Source organism: Artemia sp. Qi Xiang Cuo, chromosome 16 (assembly GCF_049724085.1).
Source record: "Artemia sp. Qi Xiang Cuo chromosome 16, ASM4972408v1, whole genome shotgun sequence".
Taxonomy (NCBI): Eukaryota; Metazoa; Arthropoda; class Branchiopoda; order Anostraca; family Artemiidae; genus Artemia; species Artemia sp. Qi Xiang Cuo.
Window position 1 is genome coordinate 30091847 of NC_142809.1, and position 23988 is coordinate 30115834.

At 36.4% G+C, this 23988-nt stretch overlaps 1 protein-coding gene across 1 annotated transcript in view; it reads right to left on the bottom strand.

Moving 5' to 3' along the window:
* The window catches only part of LOC148942772 (cell adhesion molecule Dscam2-like), a 551837-nt gene that overhangs the window by 38373 nt on the left and 489476 nt on the right, over positions 1-23988 (bottom strand). Inside the window, exons 22-25 of the mRNA XM_089101980.1 lie at positions 20107-20234; positions 6678-7109; positions 5759-5902; positions 4016-4162 (exon numbers count right to left, since the gene is read on the bottom strand). Of these exons, the coding sequence (XP_088958106.1) occupies positions 4016-4162; positions 5759-5902; positions 6678-7109; positions 20107-20234 (851 nt within the window). The remainder of the gene's footprint in view (positions 1-4015; positions 4163-5758; positions 5903-6677; positions 7110-20106; positions 20235-23988) is intronic.

A 23988-nucleotide genomic window follows, 5' to 3' on the forward strand; every position in this document is an offset into this window, starting at 1 on the left:
ATAGTAACCGAAACTCTAAAAAACGGTTACCAAAGCTCTTAAAAACGGAATTTTGAGACCATTAGATGCATCAAAAGAATATATTTTTATGCTGATTTCAAATATATAAGTTTCGTCAAGTTTAGAAACTTTGCCTGAGAAAATTTGCCTTATTTGCGAAAAAAGGGGGGAAACACTACCTAAAAGCCATAGAATCTTAAGGAAAATTTGCACCATCAGATTCAGCGTATCCGAGAACCCTAGTGTAGAGGTTTGAAGCTCCTATCTGAAAAAAAAGTGGTATTTTGTACTTTTTGCCAGAAAAAAGATGATGGATGCGTGTTTATTTGTTTTTTTTTTTTTACCCAGGGGTGATCGTATCGACCCAGCGGTCCTGGAATATCGCGGGAGGACTCATTCGAACGAAAATTAAAAGTTTTAGTGCCCTTTTTAAGTGACCAAAAAATGGAGTGCAACTAGGCCTCCTCCAACGCTCATTGTTTTCCCAAAGTCACCCGATCAAAGTTTTGAGATAGCCATTTTGTTCAGCATGGTCGAAGTATATAATAACAATATCTTTGTGGATGACTTAATCCCCCACAGTCCTCGGGGAAAGGGCTGCAAGTTATGAACTTTGCCGAATGTTAACATATAGTATTGTTTATTGGGAAGTATACAGACATTTTCAGGGGGGATTTTTTCTGGTAGGGGGGAGGGTGGCGGGGGTGTTGTCGGAGGATCTTTTCATGATTACGGGGTTACGTGGGAGGATCTTTTCATGGAGGAAATTTTCATGGGGGAAGGGACATTGCTATGAAGGGGGCCTCGGATTTCCCAGCACAATTTAAAAAAACGATCAGAAATTAAATAAAAACACAAGTTTTTCAACTGAAAGTAAGGAGTAACATCGAAACTTAAAATGAGCAGGAATGATTACGTATATGATTGGGTTTGCCATAGTGAAGAAAAAGGGTGTAAATGTCCAGAAAGAACAGTTGTTGTCTGTGAACCGTTTCAGACTTCTGAACGCTGCCCGGAATATCCAGACACCTACGACTGTTGCGCCAGTTCTTGTTAAATTTGCAACTAAAGATACGGCGTATTCTGTATTCTGAGCGACATCAAAGCTGTCGAAATCAGGCGTATTCATCACTGAATATCTTACGAAAATGAAAAGAGCGCTTTTTGAAAGTGCGAGAGACAGATATGGTGTAAGAAACGTGTTGTCTGAACGCGGCCGTTTTTACAAACGTGGGCAGGGTGATAGCCACTCAACACGAATCCTCTCATTTGTTGACACCCTTTAGTGTCTTAGTAAAAGTTTATTATTTGTGCTGTATTGTTTGTTTGTTCTTTGTTTTTTGTTTTTTTTTAGTCAGCTCTTTTCTTGTTTTTTTTCTTTTTTCTTTTAGAAAAGAGAAATTAGTTTATTTCTTTATATATGATGAATGATATTTCTTAAATGAATAGATTCATGCGTAATCCGCTCCGTATTGAAGATTATTTAGAGACTCAAATTGGAAGTGAGGATATGCCAATTATTAATTCAAAACCTCTTCGTGAGGGTTCTTACATATTGCCGTCGCAAGTTAGTTCAGACATGTCGCTATGTCTTTGAACGTGGAATTGCCACCTCACTACAGGATATTTGGATGTTCTGCAGATGATTGAGATATCATCTTCAAAATTTGATATAATGGGTATTTGTGTAACTCTTTTGAGTTCTGGCCAATCTCTCTCGGCTTTTTCCTTTCCAGGATATGTTTTTGAGGTTAGAAACCGATCAACTATGAACCGAGGAGTCCTGGGATTTTTGATAAAAAAAAAATATGAAGTATATGGTGAGGGAGGATTTGGGTGTATGGATAGAAGGTGAGATTGAAAGTTTTTGTTTGGAATTTGAAAAAACGAAAGTTTTAATTAGTGTGGTGTATAAGCCACCCAATGCTCGCCTGGATGAGTTTGTAGCAGGTTTTGATGAGTTGATGAGGTTTGTTTCATCTACAAGAATGGATTTGTTTTTATATGGGGGATTTTAATTATAACCTTTTGCATCTTTCAGGTGAAAATTTGGATTTTTTTGATTATATGGTTTCAAGTGACCTTTACCCTTCAACTTGTATACCTACCCGAATCTCTACGCATTCTGAGACCTTAATTGATAACGTTTTCGTGGGGCCTAGCTATTGGAGACAAAGCTATTGATATGTGATATCCAGGCTCAGATCATCTCCCGGCAATTGCTCAAGTAACGTGTATTAGAAAACGACGTATCCCGGCTAAGAAAATACTGAAACGTGAGCTGAAAAAGCAAAATTTGAGTAGCTTTGCTGAGGAGTTGATCTGTATCAAGTGGGACTCGGTCTTGGAGATTTCTTGTGATTCTTCTCTAGCGTATAATCAGTTCATGTATATTTTCCAATCGATTTATGAGAAAACATGCCCCTTGCGTTTGACCAAACAAGAGGGATGGTCCCCGCAAGCCATGGATTACAGAGGCAATACTAGATAAGATAAAAAAGGAACTTGTTATATGAGCAATCTCTTAATAGTCAGGATGATGCAGATTTTGCAGAATTCAAGTGAGTGAGAAAGGAGGTGAACTGTGTGAGAAGGCAGGCAAAGAAGAAGTATTTTGAAGAAAAGTTTTCTTATAGTAAGGAAGATACCAAAAACAACATGGCAGGTTATTAATGAGTTTTTGGGAAATCGGAAAAGTATCCAGTCGCATTGCATTGATATAAATGGAAGTTATGTGAGTGATAAAAATGTAGCCTTGAATTATTTTGGCCAGTTTTATTCTCAGGCTGGCTCGTCTATTCAAAAGAGTGCAAGCGATGAATTCCTTAGCGATGAATTCATAGACTCTCGTGGAGATATTGTTGAGTTCCAGTTTGAAAAGCATTCGGGTGCCTCAGCACCTGGGTTTATTTAAAAATAAATTGGAAAAATGTTTGTTAGGTCAAGGTTCATAGTTTTTTTTTGTTCCTTTGTTTATAGTTAATTATTAGTTAGTAGATAAGTTGTAAGTACCCGTCCAGTCACAAGTGTTTTTTTGTATCTTTCTTGGGGCGGGTATTGGAATATTAGTTAAATGTATTTTTGATGTTAAATAAAATGAACTGAACTGAACTATTCTAATTAATGGCCTTTGTGATTAAGGGGTCATTCTTAAAGAATTAGAACAAAATTCTATCTTTGGCGTAAAGAGCGAGGTATTGACTAGGGGGCGAACCCCCTAATATATGTTATAAAAATATACGAATATGAAAGTTCGTTATGTAAGTTAATTCGTAAGTTACGTATATTTATTATAATTAAAACTATTATAATTAATATTATAATTAAAATAAAATTAAACAACTTTTGAGAAAGCCATTTAACGAAAAACAAAGTAAAATTAATTTACAAATTTCGTTTTAATTATTCATGTACGGCTAGCCAAAATACGAACATGAATTAATTCAAAAACTTTCAGAAATTAAATTAAAAAAAAGTTGTCTTAACTGAAGTAAGGAGCGATATTAAAACTTAAAACGAACAGAAATTATTCTGTATATGAAAGGGGCTGTCCCCTCCTCAACTCCTCGCTCTTTACGCTGAAGTTTGACTCTTTCTCACAAATCTATTTTTTAAACAATGAAAAACTTTAGCGTAAATAGCGAGGCGTTGAGGAGGGGACAGCCTCTTTCATATACGGAATAATTTCTTTTCGTTTTAAGTTTTAATGTCGTTCCTTACTTTCAGTTAAAAAAAGTTTTTTTTATTTAATGATTTACAAGGTCATGTTTTGATGTCCCAGAGCCACAATAAAAAAAACTGACAAGCAAAATGACAGAAAAATTCATAGAAAAGTTCAAGAAGATTTTATCTTTGATTGATTCTCTAAGGGTCTTATTAAGCGCTGTAATCATTGCATACTTATGGTGTATTTAAAAAACTTAAAGTTTTACATCGGCTATCTGATTCCATTTACTCAAATTCAAACGCTGAGTTCTAATAAATTGAGAAACTCATATATGAAAACTACACTTACTCCTTTTTAGACATAAAAGAATCCCTGCTACTGCTGCCGATAAGACAGCTACACATGATATTGATATTGATAAAATAATTCGAATATCAGTAAGGCTGATGGAGGTGCTTTCGGTGCGAACAGCAACATGAATTTCTTCAAAATAGTCTGAAAGTTAGGAAATAAAATACTTAAATATCAATTGAGAGTACAAGAGACAGTATAGGTGTAAAACAATAATTTTATGAGTCATCATAAACGGGTTGTTTCCTAGTTCTAAAACTATCTTGTTTTTCCTGAAATTAACATTTAGAAAACCAACATATCTAAAACAATGTGTTAATAGGTTAACCATCCAACTTCTATGATAAAATATTTTATTATCTGAAGTTAAAAAAAAAGACATGTGAGATAATTTTTAGAGTTAAAAAACTAAGCTATTTTTTAAATTAAAAATCAAATAAACTTAGGTTCTCCCAGGAACCAATTTTTTTTTTCTTTGACGAATTTTCTGCTTAAGGGAGTTTCCGATCAGAGTAAGAAGATTCACTTCTCCTGCTAATGAAAATGAATCAAAAGTAAGCAAGAGTTTCTTCTATATGTTCTGCTAAAATATAGGCCTACTATTAGTATTCTTTTCAAGACAAATATTTAAAGGTTTTTTTTAGGCTTTCTTTCAAGAGTGATCAAAATTTGAACTTATTCCTGACTCCCGGTCCTAACATTGCACTTTATTTCAATTGGATCACCAAATTGCGTTTTTTTTTACTTAATTCCCGTTCATTTTTAATACCCTATGGGAACCTCCAAAGATCTTAATTTTCGTGTATTTTATTAATTCTCATTACAATAACCATTTTCACTATAAATCTTACGATAAATTTTTTTAAGAAAGGAAATTAGGCTAAACAGGAAAAGAAAGAAATTTCTGACCCCCTCCCCTCCGTTTCCGTTTCACTCAAAAGTGTATTAAAACGTCAAATTTTTGTGTAACACAGCCCTCTTTCAATATTATATGACCAGCAATCAGGACCAAATCTTCTCTTAGCGTCCAAAAGTTTTAAAATATAGTCACTCACACTTAGGCCAAAGACTTTTTTCCTTCCCCCTTGGATTTCTAAAAATTCATTTTTCAGTGTTTTCATTGAAAAATGGCCTTTCTCGTGTTTTCATTAAAAAAAACTGAAAAAAAACAACAAAACCGCCCTTCCCCTAAGTTTAAAAAATATATTTTGGCCCCCTACATTTAAATGAATTGACGCATCCGGCTTGCCCCAGAGGCTGCATGGGTGAAAGTTCTCGTAGAATTTTTTTTTTTTTTTAATATTTTCAACTTTCTGACTGAAGTGGTCACCTTGAAAATTCAATACCACACCGTACTTGACTGTGATGAGTCTGCAAGTATTTGTCGGTAGAAGAGATGCTGAAGATTTTCTATGCAAACTCTACAAAAAATATTGCTCTTGGTGTAGTAATGGGACATTTGACAGATACATTTCGTATCACTTGTAGCAAAGATGGTGTCCACTATTGAATCCTACACTTTCAAGTTGGGGTTATTTTTCACAGGCAATAGAGAAAATCCAATAGTCACGTATTTTCTTCTTGATTTCAGTCTAGGTACAGCCGCAATTTCTATGATCCATAGAAAAAACTAATCAACATCAACCATAAAGTTTTTCAGATAAGGGTTATTATCTATTGATAAAATAAAAGGATTTCGGCAACACTTCTGAGTGATAATGAAAAAGGTAAGACTTATACCTTCAATTAAAGGAAGTGTTCTGAAACTGTAGAAAGATTCTGTGGTTCCTGCTTCATTTCTAGCTGTAATCCTCAGCTCATAAGAACTGTCGGGATCTAGCCCTCGAATGACTTTCTCTTGAAGTCCCAAAGACGTTTCTCCAACTACAAAATAATTACTTAATAAATTAAAAAGGCTCTCACCAATAAGAATCTTGGGTTTTCTTTATGCACATATAAATTAGGATATTATCTTACTTTCTGAAAATTGACTTGAACAATTCTATCGGGTAGAGGAATTTCATAACGCTAACCCAAGGCATTCATATAAAGGTTAGTCTTTACACCTTTGTCACTCCCGTTGGAATCCCAAGAATTTAGATTATTTTTCAAAATATTTTTAGATTTCCATATAAGAGTAATTTACCTGTTTTATATGTATTTTTTTTATTTTTGGTCCCTTTCCATTAAATAGGTTTCTGCGTCCACGCCTGCTTATACCATTTTAAAACAAATATATATACAGTAAGAGATTTCGTTTAATTGACACAGGGAAACTGTGGTTAAAGAATTTACCGTGCATTACAGATAATTTGACAGTGAAAGATAATCAATTTTGTGATCTAACTCGGTGGGAGGTTGTGCTTTCTATATCATGGTAAAATGTCTAAGATCTTCAAAAATATTTTAGGAAAAATAACTAAAAACAGAAACTTGCTAAGGCTATGGTGTCCTTTGGAGATTTTAGAGCCAGAAATTGAAAAAAATCCTTGGAGAATGCTTTAATGTGATTTTTTACTTTTAGAACTATGAAACGCATGTTTAAACTACATATGCTAAACACAATGCTATAAGAACAGCACAAAAATCACAAGTAATCAGCACAGAAGATTACCCATTTGCAGATTAAAGATTTCAAAGAAAACATTGGTAGCAATACCTGCTGTCCAGAGAGATGCTTCTACTCTGCGGATCAATATATTCAGTTCTTGCATCGGACAGCCTCCATCCTCAAACGCTTTAAAAGCTAGAATAACACAAGTTGAATTTAGTTGAACAAAACTACTATTAACTGGTAGTTTTGGTTTACCACCCAAAGTCGATATGCGCAGAATTTCACTTGACGTTCCAACACCAACAACATTTCGAGCAGCTAGTCGAGTAAGATAGGTGGTTCCACACCGTAAACTGATGAATGTTACTGTTCTTTCACTCCAATGAATGCAAATCTCTTTCCATTCTGCCCCAACTTGCTTTAAGTTAGCCAGAAAATCTGTAGGTACGGCTCCACCATTATCCTCTAGACGAAATCCAAGTGTGATGCTGCTATCGTTGATTTTCATAATGGAAATCACTGGAGAATCAGGGGGCACTAAAAGTTAAGAACTTCGTCTTTATGAAGGAAAACAACATTTTAAAGCAGCTTTGAGAAATACACAAAATTACAATTTTTACATGTCACAGAAGTCCAAAATTAGAAAGAGCAGGTGAATATCACTAAAACATGATCTTTTACTTTTTCTTAGAGCAATGGACAAAATTTAACCTGTAAACCTATAAAGAAAGAAATTTAGTTCACTAGATTTGGACTAGTTATTCCACCTAAATATTTTTGTGTTTTAAGCTTCTATGGAACTTTGAATCAATTCTTGTTGAATCAATAAGATTAACAAAAAGACTCGTAAATTCAAATTCGTCAGCAACAGACAAACTCAAGAATATCGATCAACATATATTGAGCGATTGAGAAATTACGAAATATCAGCTGAAAGGGGGTAATTTCAAGAACCTTCGTTCGTTTTTAAAGACATTTCTTGGTATACCAAAAAGCACACTGAAACAAAGATATCGCTGTTAAGCCATAGTTTTTAATTTTTTCTAGTCCTATAAATTAGATTTAACTAAGCCGGGGAATCATTTATTTAACTAAGTTAATTAATTTGATTGTCTAAAAAGCTCCCAGCCTTAAAGATAAGATAGCAGAAATTGTCAACAAACGCTGAGCATTGTGGTTGTACGACTTCTCAATAATACTCATAATAATCCCAGTCATTTTAGACAAGTGATTGCTACATGACCACTGATTGAGTAAGTTGATGTGAAAGTTTTTGTGAAAATTGATAAAAATCGAATATTGAGCAGTATACAAAACATTTGTTGTTAAAGGACAACACATTACATAAGTCAAACATGAGATGTGTACGTGTACGATGTTATGTGATGTGATGTGTACGATGACAGCGCAATCCTTTACCACTGTTAAAGTCTCTGCAGCATAATTAAAACACAGCCGTACCAGATTGGTAGATGATGACCATTTGGAATGCCAGAATACTTAAAAAACATTTGGTAACATCACTAATGTTCACCGCATGGTGCTAGATGACCGTTGAATTATACAGAGGGAGAGAGCATACACTATAAATATTTCCATAGGATGCGTGTTTATGTGTATCTTGAATAGAAATTTTGACTGGAGAAAGCTATCCACATGTAGGGTGCCCGTTTGTCCATGAAGAGTAAACTCGAGTTTGAAGGAGCATTTCCAATGATACGTTGGCACAATCTATGAATAATAAATCGGAGTTATGGCACCAATTAATTACTGTGAATGAAATGTGGCTACATCGCTGTACACCCAAAACACAAAAACAGAGTCAAACAGTGGATGGTAAAGCAGAATTGGCTAAAGAAAACAACTGATTTTTTGGCTGGAAAAGTGATGGCGGCTGTTTTTTGCGAAGTCATGTAGTTACATATGAAAAATATTTACAGGACCTACTCTACATCATTATGTGACAAGCTGAGGGCAATAATTTCGCAAAAAATGACAGTAACATTTAAATAAATCATAGATAAAGTCTGTTTTACTAAGGCAATGCACCGTGTCACACCATTACTGAGCGTTCTTAAGATTGCAATCGCATATTCTATCTTTCCGACATAATCCCCTCATACAATAAGGATTTGACCACGTCTACCCTTCTGAATCACAAAATCCCCGTCTGTAATTGGTCTTTGTCCACTTTTTCCCTATAGATAGATATATAGATATATCTCTCACAAAAGCCCCATGGACCATGAATAACACAAATACAACCCAACGCATAAAACATAATAAAAAGTTCAAATACTTTTAAAAATAACATTACGATAAAAAAAACCCTCTCTATGTCTCATCCCCACACTCACAAAGTTTTCCAAATTTCTAATATCCACTTTGCAACTACTTCCTATTTTATTTTCTTTCCATGACATCCCTCCCAAAAATTTCCCTTCTAAGTACCTTCAGTTCTTCACAATAACACATAAAATGTTCTAAATCTTCAGACTCCCCGCACATCGGACAAGAGAAGGGACCACTCCGTACCTTAACCCTCCCTAAATACTTTCTTCTCCCCCAATCGGCATAAAATTCCCCCTTACTGATAAGACCCACTTTAAAGTATCATTTTGGAGCCCAAATCTTAGATATATTTCTTTTCCCCAGGCTCCTTTAATTTTTCTATATATTCAAAGGGATTGTGACTAAACCTTGTCTTCTTGCCAAACCTGGATCTCTTGATCTTATAGCACTTTTTCCACAGCTTTTGCAGTCAATCCTGTTTCCACCCCTGGTCCAGTGCCGTTATTCCACCAGCCTGATAGCCCACAATTGTCTAGTATACTCTTAATTTGCACAGGCCAAGAATCTTTTCTTTTATCCAATAACAATTTCATTGAAAGCATTTTTTGTTAACCGATAATGTGGCATAGCAATAATTTTTTCCCAATAACCAACCATGCGCACTAACCGTTTATTTCTTAAGCTAAAAAGACACAGGTCACCCTTTATAATAATGCTATTAAGCTTTTATCTAACCCTATTAATCTTCTAAAATAACGCAGCTGTATCCTCTCCATTTCCACCCCCTTTGGTGTCCCCATATCTCTGCCCCATAATGTGTAGCAGGTTCTAATCTACTTGGAAAAATACGCTTTTGTAGCTTGATATCCTTTTCTCTTATATCTTTAACACAACTCTTTAAAAATAAATCAGTTAAACTTTTGTCTTTACTTGACATTAGAGCTATGTTTCTTGTCCACTTACCATTTGAAATAAGGCTACCGCTTAGGTAACCATACTCCTTCACAACTTTTATAACTCCCCTCACCGTAACTAAAATTTTCTTCAGATGTCTTCGCTCCCTTTGCAAAAACCATTACTGCTGACTTCTCTAGATTTGAAACCAATCTCTTGTCCTTAAAATACTTTTCTACAATCTCTAATGAATGCTGCAGATTCTCTCTACTATTTGCCAATAAAGCTGTATCATTGGCGTACAAAAGTGAAAACATTTTTTTTTTTCAAATAATTGCAATTCACTTACTTTCCTTTCCCTTAAATAGCTTTCAATGTCATTAACATACAACGAAAATAACTTCGGTGACAAAGTACAATCTGGTTTTACTCCTAACCTGCTAAATATTTCCCTCGATGTTTCCTTACCAACCCGCACAACAAACTTCACCATCAAATATATTTGCAATAAAATTCGCACAAACTGACGCGGTAATCTTAAATTAATCAAACAATGCATAAGAATTTCTCTATTTAGACTATCGAAAGCACCTTTTAAGTCCAAAATGGCCACAAACAACTTATCCTCTTTTTTCCTGGTACATTTCCTAATTAGACTGGTTAAAATAAAAAATTGATCAATAGTACTATAATTTTCGCGAAATACTGCTTGTATTTCGATAACTTCCTGTGATTTTTCTGGCCACTTATCTAACCTATTCCCTAAAACTTTCGCGAAAAGCTTGTTTACACCATTGCCCAAACTGATCACACTGTAACTCCTAAGATCCATGCTATCCCCTTTTTTATATAACGGTATGGTGACAGATGTATTCAATTTCTCTGGCCAAGGCCGTACCCAGGATTTTTTTGTGAGGGGGTTTTGCTCACAGATTTTTTTCGGGGGAAGGGGGGGGGGGTGTTTACACAAAAAACCTCAAAAACTGCATACAAAAATTGTTTATATCCATTTTTGTTACGTTTTTACGAGTCAGACAACCCTTTCGCGGGGGGGGGGCGGGAGATTCAGACCCCCCCCCTCTCTGGGTACGGCCTTGGCTCTGGCCATTGGGGGTTGTTGGTAATGGACGAAAATAGTAAAGCGATGATTTGGATAACCCATACTTTTACACATTTCCATACTTGCATTGGGATTCCGTCTAAACCAGGAGCTGAATTACCCTTCATTTTTTTCATGGTGTTAACTGTTTTATCCTCGGCGACAGATTTTAATAATTCGTAGTCCTCTTCCTTCATCGGTCTCTCTATAATTTCTTCCTCAAAGCTCATTAAATCTCCATCGGATGTGTAGCTCCTGATTTCTACTAATTCTTTATTTTTTAAGTAGTCCGGCCATCTTGTTGCCTCGATTGCACCTTTTTCTTCGTTTCTATTCCCAGTTGGTTCTTTAACAAGCTTCTAAAACTCTTTTGATTCACTCTTTCTAAAAACTAACCTTAGCCTTTCAGCTTTTTCCATCTCAAACTTCCTTTTTTTACCTTTACAAGATTCTTATATTCCTTTCTCTCCCTCCTGTAATTCTGATACACTTGTTGAAAACTATCCCCTTCTTCATTTACTTTCAATACCTTTAGTGACTCCCAAAGTTCCTCCCAGTTATTCCTACACTCTTCATCATAGAATGTCTTAATAGCCTGGTTCCCTCTATTTTCACATATTTCCTCTCCCGCGCCGTAAACTTCCCTACCCAAAACCTCCAGCGCTGAATCAACATTCCCTTCTTGGGCCAATCCTAGACTTCTATGCAGTAAATCTTGATTACTTAATTCCGTCATTAATTCTTAAAAATTATTCTTATCATCTTCCTCCACTCCTAAGTCTTTTATGAATTCCACCCTCTGGATAAAATCTACTTTTACTTCTATACTGCATAGTTGTTAAGGTTGCTACAAAGACCTCTAATGTTGAGCTGACAGGAAAGTGATCGGACCCTATGACCATTAATACACCAAAATCTATCACCCTTTCCCTCAAAAACAGACTAGTTAAAATGTAATCAATTATGCTTGGAGAATACCCCGACAAATAAGTAAGCTCCCCCAGATTCTTATCATTTCCAAATCTACCATTTAATATCACTAAATTTTTATGCCCGCAAAATTCTAACAAATTTTTACTCCAGTTATTTCTACGACGGGTGTGGCCCCTACTTGTACTCTGTGGGAGGGTTGTAACAATATCTTCTAAATTAACAGTGGATATACCATCGTGAACAGAACTCAAAACCGATAAAATTTCTACAGTCGCCCCTGTATAAGAATTAAAGTCCCCAAAAAAAACAAAAACTATGATGAAACTTCCATGAAAAATTACGTTTTTCATGTTCTAAAATTGACCGTGTATCCTTTTCCAAAAAAGAGCTTGTTTCTTGGGGAATATAAACAACACAAAAAATAACCGGAATGCAAGCAAAACACACTCTAAGCCAAACCAAGTTAAAAGATTTACTTTTCAACCATTTTAGACTGTTTTCTATGAACTCCGTAACACTTGTTTCCCTTAAACACTTTTGGTTCTTTTAGCCATGTTTCAACTAAGCCTGCCAAGTCAATTTTTCCTTTTTCTTTTACTAATAAATGTTGCCATTTTTCACTGTATACCCTTTGGGTGTTCAAATGCACTATTTTGAAGTTCTTTTTATATCCATGGGCCAACTTATCCTATGTATCTACAGCCAAATGACTGCCAAAACCCGAGCCCCAAGTTTGCACTTTTTTCCCTGGCCCAGTTGGCTGGTCCGTGTTGCATATAATTATTATGTTCCCCTTTCAATCCTTTTTTGTACTTAATTAAAAAAAAAAATTGCACAAAATAAGTTTTTCAATAAAAAGTAAAGAACTCCATTAAACCAAAAATGAACCAAGCATACAACTACCACAAATCAGTATCAATAAATAAATGAAACCCAAAACGAAATTAAAATAAATAACATAGTCAAACTCAAAACGAGCAGCAATTACTATGAGTAGGGTTCTAAACCCCACGCTTTCTAAAAGCCAGAATATAATTTGTTCTCTACTGAAAACAAATTCAAATGAATTTACTGAAAAAAATGTGCATTGTCAGTTTAAAATACATATGCTGATATTTATTCCTTAAAATCTTAATTAATTTTTGATTTCTTAAAGTTATAAAAGTGAAAACATTTAAAAGAATGTTTTTCAGTAAAGTAAAATGTTTTCCAAAGGCCATAACAAAATTTGTATTTTACTGAAAAAATACAAATGAATGTGCATTGTCAGTTTAATATACATATACTGATATTTAGTAATCAAAATGTTAAAATTATTTGATTTATTAACCCTTTCGCGCCGGGGACCTTGTTTTTGCTAGACCAGAATGATCGAAGACACATTGTCAACTAATTTGATGCTCCTGATCACGAATCTGATGTTTAAAAAGATGTCACTGAACTCAAAGTATGAGATTTTCTACTGTAACATAGATGGCATGTCAGTGGCTGCGCTTTTTTGATCTGTGACAGATATGACCCGTCAGCTAGTGAAGCTTTTCAGTCCTTGACATAACTAACCTGTCAATGCTTACTGCTTACCAAAAAAATATGCAAATATTCAAATATTAATGAAGAAACCGTTCAAAAGTACAAAAAGTGGATAAGAAAAGAAAAGAAAGTCTTCAAGTTAACCATAAGGATTCATTTCACTCGATTTCATGGTACTCCAGGAAACAGTTGGTCTCCTTGCTAATACACAGGGTCACACTGCAAGCTTGGCAATAACTAAAAGGCTTCCGCTCTATTCCTTTAAGGGAACACATCTCACACCTTTGTCGTTTCTCTCTAAGACGAGGCCAATGAATGCCATGGTTTTTCAACCGTATGTCGGCACTCACACTTTCCATCGTCGTTCTATATTTTGTGTTCGAAACCGTCCTGGGACTCCTGGGAGACCTACCATTCCTAGATGGCTTCGCAGAAACTGAAAGTACAAGGGCCTGCACAACGTGCCTTTTGAAATCAAGAAGTGCCATCGAGTGGTTCTCGCGGTACGAAACGTAAGCATTGCAGACTGCCATGTCGACGAAGCCGAAGAAGACGATGCCACCACTTCATGGATTTACGCTCATGACCGTAGATTGCTCTCAGCATATCCGCCTTGTCGACCCCACCCATAAACCGATTGTAGTCCTTAATAATGAGAGGGTACTTTATTAGCATGGTTTTTCCATCTTTCTGCTTTCTGCTAACTTCCCCTCCTTCATTACCGTGGTAGTTCAAAGCCATCATAACTGTACGATTATCCTTCCACTTAAATACTCTCGTGTTTTTCAAGCTGGCCTTGAAGTCAAACTGTCCTCGAAGAAGCATTTTGTCTTCTTTTAGTACCGGGAGGCCTTTTCTGTTTCCTCGTATCGTTCCGTACTCATGTATCGTTTCTGTGTAGAGGTACTCCAAAAGTGGCAACGAAGTAAAGAAGTTGTCAAACATAATAATATAGCCTTTCCCTTTGAGGCTAGCTGTCCTTTCACAAACCACTGTGCCTCCTAAACCAAATCGCGCAAATGTTTGGTCTGCGTCGACCTTGCTGCCTTGATATACCTCAAATTGATGGATGAATCCAGTGCTGCTTACTCTACGCAATATTTTATATCCTCTCTTGATAGGCTTTTGAGGATTGTACTGCTTTAATGATGGACTCCCTTTGAAGAGGATCATTGATTCATCGATGCTTTGCCCGCGAGTCCCATGGTTTTCATCGCTGAACTGCATATTTAGCAGTTCTATTACTTTTCGAAGCTTTTGCAGTTTGTCTTGGCAGTCCTTAAGGTGCTTGGTATTATCACTACAATGCCAGAATCTGAGGATTTGCAGGAAACAATTGCGAGGCATTTCTGTAGCAACGAAGGAGACATGAAGATCAGGATCGCACTGCCAGTAAGATCGAATCGATGGAAGCTGATGATAGCCCATGAAAAGGTTGATGGCGATGAACGTCAGGAACTCTTCTTTTGTCAGTCTTAGGGGTTTCCCATGCTGCGTTGCATATAGGTTTGACTGAAAAACCACAAGGTCAAGGAATTCATCCCCAAGTATCTCGACAAAGTAGTCTGAACAGGTCTCGCAATCTTGAAAGAAATCGAGGTTAACTCCAGTTGGCTCTGAGAAGTCACTCACTTGTGTCTTGCATTTCGTTCTATTCCACAGCAAGTTCAATAGCGGTTCATCCGAATCAGATTCAGTAGCACCAATATCACTGTCATTTGACGACGAAGTCTCCGCATCAGCATCGTCTAGAAGATCTCCTACAGGAGGATCAATACTAACTTCGTTGAGAAGACCCTGGTCCTTTAAAGCAATGACTTCTGGGGAAACTGAATCAAGGATATCTCCAGCCATTTCGAAACCGCTGTCAGGAACACAAGAGCTTGATGTTCCTGCTATATATACGTCAGAGACGACAACATTAGACACGTCGATTTCAGCGAATTTGTTGATACGTAAGGGTTGCAGCTATACGTAACTGTTTAGAAAGGAACGATTTTCGAGAGGGTCTTCCGCAAATAGCTCAGGACCCATGTCTGCTTGGTCTTATTGCTCGTCAACGTCAGTGTCCCCTCCATTATCTTCAGATATATCCTCGTCAAGGTATGCCAAGATTTGTGAGTCTGTAAGGTTCCTTCGTTTCGTCATGGCAACCTGAAACAAGAGATTTGATGTCCAGGTTATTGCATCCAGGCCCAAAAAGCCTGTAGGGTTAACAATATTAACAAGATTAACATTAACAAGATTAGCAATAAACAAGAAAACCATATTTAGCCACTAGTAGCTAAACCGTACCTGCTGATGGGTCATAAATGTCACGGATGAAAAAACGGCACTCGCTGACGTGACATGTTTGTCACGGGTCAGAAATCAGCAGATGCTAGCGTGACCTCTCTGTCACAGCTGTTTTTATGCTTTTTGGAGTCCACTGAGAAAACAAAACAATTTGAAATATACATCAAAATGTTGTACAGACAATGGGAATTCTAACGAGCTATTACACAATCCCTTATCTCAAGTTACGAGCTCACCATAGGCGAAATAAACAAGGTTATTTGACTATTTCAGTTTTACTGTATGCTCTCCGGCAAGAATGAATCTGATAGCCTCTAGGATGGTCAACCACCATCGTGCGACCCACCATCTTGCAGCTCTTGAAACAGCAAATTTAATGATACCAAATTTGAATAGATGTCTTTAGTAGAAAAAAAAAGAAAAATTCCTAAATTTGCGTGACATAAAGGTCACGTCAGGTGCGAAAGGGTTAAAGTTATAAAAGTAAAAACATTTATATTTTTTCAGTAAAGTGTAAATTTCGTTCTGGCCTTAGGAAGGCATAGGGGTTTTGCGCCCAACTTGTGTTAATTTCTGCTCGTTTTGAGTTTGACTCGGTTATTTATTTTAATTTCTGTTAGTTTAGGGTTTCATTTATTTATCGATGCTGATTTGTGGTAGTTTTGAGCTTGGTAGATTATTTGATTTTATTTTTGCTCATTTTTTGTTTAATGGAGTTCTTTACTTTTCTTTGAAAAACTTATTTTGTGGAAACACTTTTTTTAATTATTTTCTGTTCGTTTTATATTGACATAGTCTTTTCAGGGAAAAAGAAAATAACATTTTAAATCTTTACGTTTTTTAAAACTTTATAGTTTGGCCTGCTATTTGTATGCTGGAGAAAAAGTTTCAGCAATTTTTAACAACATCCACCCTTTTAAAAATCTGGACACAAATAGTACTGTTTAACTTAGTTTCATACCTCCTCTAGTTGACCTGAAATGGAAAACTTGATACCATTCGCGAAAAAACTGTTTACATTCTTTGATATCTTTGATAAACTTACACTATTTTGATTGGTTAAATTTTAAGAGCAAAAGTAGGCTCGAAAGTTTGAACATAATACCCTCAGTCGTTCTTGGGATACTGCTGAGATGCTTTATTGGGATTTAGCATTATCACAGTGCATTTTGATTTAATCTTGAGGCAACATTTAGTTTTTAAACATAATGGGAAAATGGAAAGGTGGGAGTGGAAGGGGGATTAGTTGCCCTCTAATCACTTTCGACTATTAAAAAGGGTATCAGACCTTTCTATTTTCAATCGAATGAGCCCCTTTCGAAGTTCCCACGACAACTCCTTCAATACGAAGTGCCCTGGTCTAAACCACAACAACAACAAAAAATATTACTAATCCCCTTCGACTATTAAAAAGGGCACTAGCCCTTTGAATTTCCAATCGAATTAGCCTTTTTTGAAGTTTCTACAACAATGCCTTCTATAAAAAACTTGGTATGTCCCAAGGGCCTAACTTAAAACCCTTGCCCCGAGGGTTGTAGGGAAGTGTCCTCCTCAAAAACATATTTTCTATCTGGAAATCAACTACGCTGGACAAAATGGCTATCTAAAAATTTTGATTGGATGTGTTTGTGGGAATGTTGGGTGGGGGGGGGGGGGCTAATTGCCCTCCAATCACTTTCGACTATCAAAACGGGCACTAGCCTTTTGAATTTCTAATCAAATGAGCCTTTTCTGAAGTTTCTACGACAACGCCTTCTTTAAAAACCTTATATGCCCTCAGGGCATAACTTAAAACCCTTGCCCCGAGGGTTCTGGGGGAGTGTTCTCCTCAAAAAGATATTTTCTATCTGGAAATCAACTACGCTGAACAAAATGGCTATATCAAAATTTCGATTGGATGTGTTTGGGGGAATGATGGGCGTGGGGGGCCTAGTTGCCCTCCAATCACTTTCGAATATTAAAATTGGTACTAGCACTTTGAATTTCCAATCTAATGAGCCTATTTTGAAGTTTCTACGACAACACCTTCTATAAAACCTTATATGCCCCCAGGGCATAACTTAAACCATTGCCCTGAGGGTTGTCGGGGAGTTTCCTCTTCAAAAACAAATTTTCTAATTGGAAATCAACTACGCTGAACAAAATGGCTATCTCAAAATTTTGATTGGATGTATTTGGAGGAATGATGGATGTGGGGGGGGGGGGCAGTTGCCCTCCAATCACTTTCGATTATTAAAAAGGGCACTAGCGCTTTGAATTTACAATCGAGTGAGCCTTTTTTGAAGTTTCTACGACAACGCCTTCTTAAATACCTTATATGCCCTCAGGGCATAACTTAAAACCCTTGCCCCGTGGGTTGTGGGGGAGTGTCCTCCTCAAAAAGATATTTTCTTTGTGTAAATCAACTACGCTGAACAAAATGCCTATCTCAAAATTTTGATTGGACGTATTTTGGGGAATGATGGGCGTGGGGGAGGGATAGTTGCCCTCCAATCACTTTCGACTATTAAAAAGGGTACTAGCCCTTTGAATTTCCAATCGAATGAGCCTGTTTTGAAGTTTCTACGACAACGCCTTCTATAAAAACCTTATATGCCTCCAGGGCATAAATTAAAACCCTTGCCCTGAGGGTTGTGGGGGATTGTCCTCTTCAAAATATATTTTCTATCTGGAAATCAACTACGCTGAAAAAAATGGCTATCTCAAAATTTTGATTGGAGGTATTTGGGGGAATGATGGGCGTGGGGGGGGGCTAGTTGCCCTCCAATCACTTTCGACTATTAAAAAGGACACTAACCCTTTGAATTTCCAGTCGAATGAAGTTTCTACGACAACACTTTCTATAAAAACCTTATATGTCCTCAGGGCATAACGTAAAACCCTTGTTTCTTGGGTTGTGGGGGAGTATCCTCCTCAAAAAGATATTTTCTATCTGTAAATCAACTACGCTGAAGAAAATGGCTATCTCAAAATTTTGATTGGACGTATTTGGGGGAATGATGGGCATGGGGGGGGGGTAGTTGCCCTCCAATCACTTCCGACTATTAAAAAGGCCACTAGCCACTCCAATTTCCAATTGAATGAGCTCTTTTCGAAGTTTCTGCGACGACTCCTTCGATAGGAAGTTCCCGGGTATGGAGAAAAAAAAAAAAAAAAAAAAAAAAAAACACATTGTGCCCACATCGTTCTTTACTTAGGCAGCGCTCCCGCGCTGCCTATGACAAGGCTGGGGGCATTGATCTTGTTACTCAAATACCCACTGGCTTGACGCCATTTTCAATTAAAAGTTTTTTCTCGCTAGAAGCTTTTTCTTGCGGAGCATCATCAGTTATGAAAATCTTCGCAAAAATTACTTCGTTTTTGTTTTTTAATCTTTTGGTCATTTTCAAAATCAAGGTTCTTGTTTCCAAATTCTCTATTTCCATCACTATAAATTTCTTTTGTTTATTTATATGACCATCCGGTGTTAACTTTTCAAACCCCGTTTTTACTTCTTTTTCATCGTTTACTCCCATGTTCCAAATCATGAAGTTATATTGCCTTTCCCTACTTTCTACTTTCATTAGGCTTTCTTTTACTCAACTCAACTCCTTTCAACTCTTCACTCAACAATTGGGCACTATTTTTCTGAGTTTCGGATATTTTACCCTCTACAGTATTAGTTTTTTTTCAATTTCAACCATTCTCGGTGCTAATTCTACCAGCTCTTTATAGGACCCCTCCAGCACACCGAGCTTAGATTCTATGGCTTTTACAGAGGATCTCAGGTCATGTAACGATGTTAAATTAGACTGTATAACTGCTGAAATCGTTGAAACAATGTCAGCCGGTGATCTTATAGTGAGCTCTTAAATTTTATGAGGCTCCACTGAAGAATTCAAAACAGAGGAGTCTGAAACAGAAATGTTAGCAGGCTGCCTTTGTTCACCTTTTTTGCCACCTTCCTTTTCCTGGGCATCTTAAATCTAAATCCAAGTTAGTTTTTCACCAATCTCTGAGCAAAGTATAATTAGTAGCTCTTGAACAGCTGGGGAATTTAAGGTAGTCAGTATAATTTAATCCAAAGTCATGCCAAGTTCGTGCATTCAATTCAAGCAAAATAACTGGTTTCACTGTCAGGTTTGAACTGAACACCTAATCAATTATATAAATAGATTTTAGCACGTACTAGGAAAACCTAACCTCATTATGTAATAGGCCATTAACCACGTTCTTACTTTACCTTCGCTCAGATATTGTGTAATAAAGTGTTTGTCGTATCTGGAACACTTAGTCCCATTTATTTAATAGGCCATTGGCCACTTTATTACTTCTCAACCCAGATATTATGTAATGTAGTTTTTTTTTTATATTTGAAACACCTACTCTCATTATGTAGTAAACATTGCCCATCTTTCTTCTTCTGGGGCACCTAATCTCTTCCTGGAACACCTGGATTTCCTAAAATAGACTGTTTCTTCTAAACTCAGCATGAACTAAGAAAAAACTTACTTAAGACATTGACAGAGTGTACAATAGAATCTTCATTTGCTTTGCTTTGAACAGAGCATGTGTAGTTGCCACGATCTTGTTTTCGTGCATCAATTATTAATAATGAGCCATTTGAATTCAATATATACCTATAAAAGAAATATAGGATAAATACCTGTTAAATAGCTATTTTTTCGAACCTGTCTCATATTTTTTTTTTAATTGTTACAAAAAATTAAAAAAAATACTAACAAAATATGCAAAATTATATTTATTTGAATTCAATCATTTTATTTTCAGAGCCTTAATATAATGCCTAAGAAGTATAATTAAGTCTGTAAAACCCCACCTATTTCTTCCGGATGATTTTTTTTTATATTTATACGGGTTTTGCAAAGATACCAGAAGAGTTATATTTTAGACTAAAGTGAATACCTTTGTCAGCAAAAATATTTTTGCAAATGTAGTCTTCTCTCTATCCAAGTGAGAACCAGATGAATGAAAAACATAGAACAAAATTAGAGCACACACAAAACATATGAAGAACCACTAAACGCAGCAAAAGCACATACTGAATTTTTATTCGAGATGACATGTTATTTTTCGGGGGAGGGGGGGGGGGTGTACGAATAAACGGAGAAATTCTTCTATATTTATTTTTGTTTTTTTCTTACTATTAGAAAAAAAATTAGGCGTTGGTTGTAAACCCGAAAACACTCCCCTGGATACGGCTTGATTATCAGGTACCATGCAATCAAACAGTTCATGCTAATTATCTGTAAGTAAGGAGCGACTCCATCCAATAGTAATCAAAACTCTAAATAACAGAATTTTGATACCAAAAGATTCATAAAAAGAATTGACTTTTTATGCTGATTCCAAATTTATAGAACTCATAAAGTTTAATATTACCCATCAAGTTCAAGTTCAAGTTCTTTATTAATCAATAAAAAATGTTTTGACAAAACTATCAAATTAATGACCGACAATGAGGATAACTACAGTTTGGGATTATATATGCTCTACAATCAACAAATAATACTATTTCCAGATACTGGAATAAACAGATTGCTCTTCAACTCTCCGTACGGTAACAACAAACAAATCCGAAGTCGCCTCTAATCTCTGAAAATAGAAGATTTGATTAAAGATGAAGGACAAGTTCTACATCCGCTGATGAAATTTTCGCTGAGGTGGTGAAAATAACAGCGGAAGGTGTGACTCCTTCTTCTAAATCCCTGTACTCTAAATCAAGCTTTCTCGAGCCTATCTCAGAGCAAGAATTAGAGAATATAACTTCATCCCTCAAGAATTTTTCTGCTGGGTGCGACCAAATTCCTGCTAAAGTCATCAAAATCATTCTACCATCAATCATAAAGTGACTGTGCCATTTGGTTAAAAAATCATTCCAGTTAGGTTGGTACGATATGTATCTCTCTTCAAAGGAGGTGACCGACCGTGAGGATCCAGGGAATTACAGGCCAGTCTCTCTCCTATTTGTCTTTTCTGAAATTTATGAAAAATCAATGCTTAAGTAGCTATTTAGTTATCTCGACATTAAATATTTTTTACATAAACATTTATTTGGATTTCGTGAAAAACATTCAACAGAACATGCGTGCAATAGGCTTCTTTAATTCATCCGACGGTGATTGGATTCTGGTTTCATACCTGCCTCCATTTTCCTTGATGTCAGAAAAGCTTCCGACAGTTTGACCCACGAGTTCCTTATTGATTAGCTGTCTTATTGTGGAGTTCGTGGGGAACACCCGTCAAGGTTTTTTTCATATCGCTCTAGCCTTTCCATCTCTCTCTAGCCGTTCGCTGCCGAAGCTTCAAACGACCAAGGTCTAGCTGCTTATGAAGTGTCCTAAGGCTCAATTCTTGGGCCATCACTATTTCTTATTTATGTCAATGACCTAAATCAACTTTTTAATACTACAGTGCCAAATCTTTGCCACTGATTACGTCACAAACACGATTCTCAAATCGCACCAATAGCTGCATTCAATAAGCATGGAAAAATGATCACATTCGCTGATGACAGCACGTTAGGCGCATCAGTTACGGATAAAAAATCCCTCACTACTAATACTGCTGCTAACAACTCACTGCAGCACCAAGCCACCTCAGACCCACACAGCTACGCACGCTCCTCCTTCAAAATAAACTATTCAAAGCCTCCCTCTTTAACCCTTCCCAGGAAGAACCCATTCACTTAAATGTTTCCTTATGACATCCTCCTATTCCAGCCACGAAGGACCTGCTTTCCGTTTAGCCCTAGACGGTTGGACAAAAAGAAAATCTTTGGCAATCTGTCATCCTTCATCCGCAGAGCGTACCCTAGCAATCTAAACCATTCTCTCATTACAGCCCAAGAAATCGGGATTGAAAAAGCCTACTGTTTGAAATACGGTCAGTCAGTCAATCAATGAATACTACAGTTGACCACTGTCATCCCTAAAGCTTCCAATATTCTAATCTTGGTTCTCACACTTATCTTCTCATTCTTACAAACTTTTTCAACTATGAAATAACATCTTGAGCCTTGGCTATTACACTGTTAGCATCTTTATTGCTCCCACCGTTTATACTAATAATACTACCGAAGTAAGTGAAACTGTCCCCTTGATCGATATTTTCGTTACCCAACGTCACCTTTTCATTTTCACTTATTACTAGCCTTAGCGATTTAGTCTTCTCAACATTAATCTTCAAACCTATACTAGCACCCTTAACTCACAAAACCTCTATAAGTTTATTCATTTCGCTCACGCTTTCATCTAGGAGGCTTAAATCATCAGCATAGTCTAAGTGTAGGAAATTTTTCTACCCTATTTCGTTACGTGTTCTCCCATTGCCTTTCTTCTGCTTCTGAAAACAAAGTCCATCGAAATGATCTATGTAAACGGGAATAGAACACAACTCTTCTTAGCTCTCAATGTAATACAAAAAGAGCTAATAGCCTCATTTCCTAACAACAGCAACGTTATTCTCGTATATAACACTAGTTATGTTTAAGTATTTGTCTGGTATATCATACATGGATACGAAATTATAAGTGTTCTAATGTGTCCTATCAGTGAATTGAACACTACCCCATAGTCTATAAAACTGAGTACTAAAGGTGTTTGATGACTCAGGCACATCTCAAATATCAACCTAAGAGTGAAAATTTGGTCGACACACCCTCTACACTTCCTAAAACCCTATACTAAACTTACAAACACTGACTCGAAAATGTATCATTGGTTTGACAGTAATCTTTTAGCCCTGAATTTAAAAAAGTTGTTCCTGCTTATTTTGTCCCGTATAGGTAAGAGTAGTCCTACAATAGTAGAGCTCCCTATTTCAAGAGGTCCTAGATTTCACCCATCTGACCGACACGTGAGATTCCTTGGAGTTCTTCTGGGTAAAAGTCTAACATTCAAGCAGCATATTCAGATAAAACGAGTCAAGGTTACAAAAGGACTGGGGATCATACCAAAACTTAAGCAAATTTGTTTTTTTTCTATTCTCTGTGTTTTGTGCTTCTCTCTTATTTATCATTATCAACACTACTTTCCATCTGCATGGATGTCAATTTTCAATTTTTACTTTCACCCACCAGTAATCTTTAGCTGACAACAGCAACTCGGTTCAAAATCACGAGGATATACTGGTTCCTTCCACCCTCTCAGTGAGTTGACTCTTTGGTCTTGTCGTAACTCAGGGATGTGTCTGGAACTCTATTTCTGTCGGGTTTCGGGACTCCTATACTCTTGCTTCATTTAAAAAACACTTGAAAAGATTTTAGCTAGAGAAGAACAATTGAATTTAAAAATAATTAAATAAAGTAATTTTAAAAAGAATATTTAATAGAGTAGAGTTTCTTTAATTTATTTTAAGAAGTTAGCGTTGATT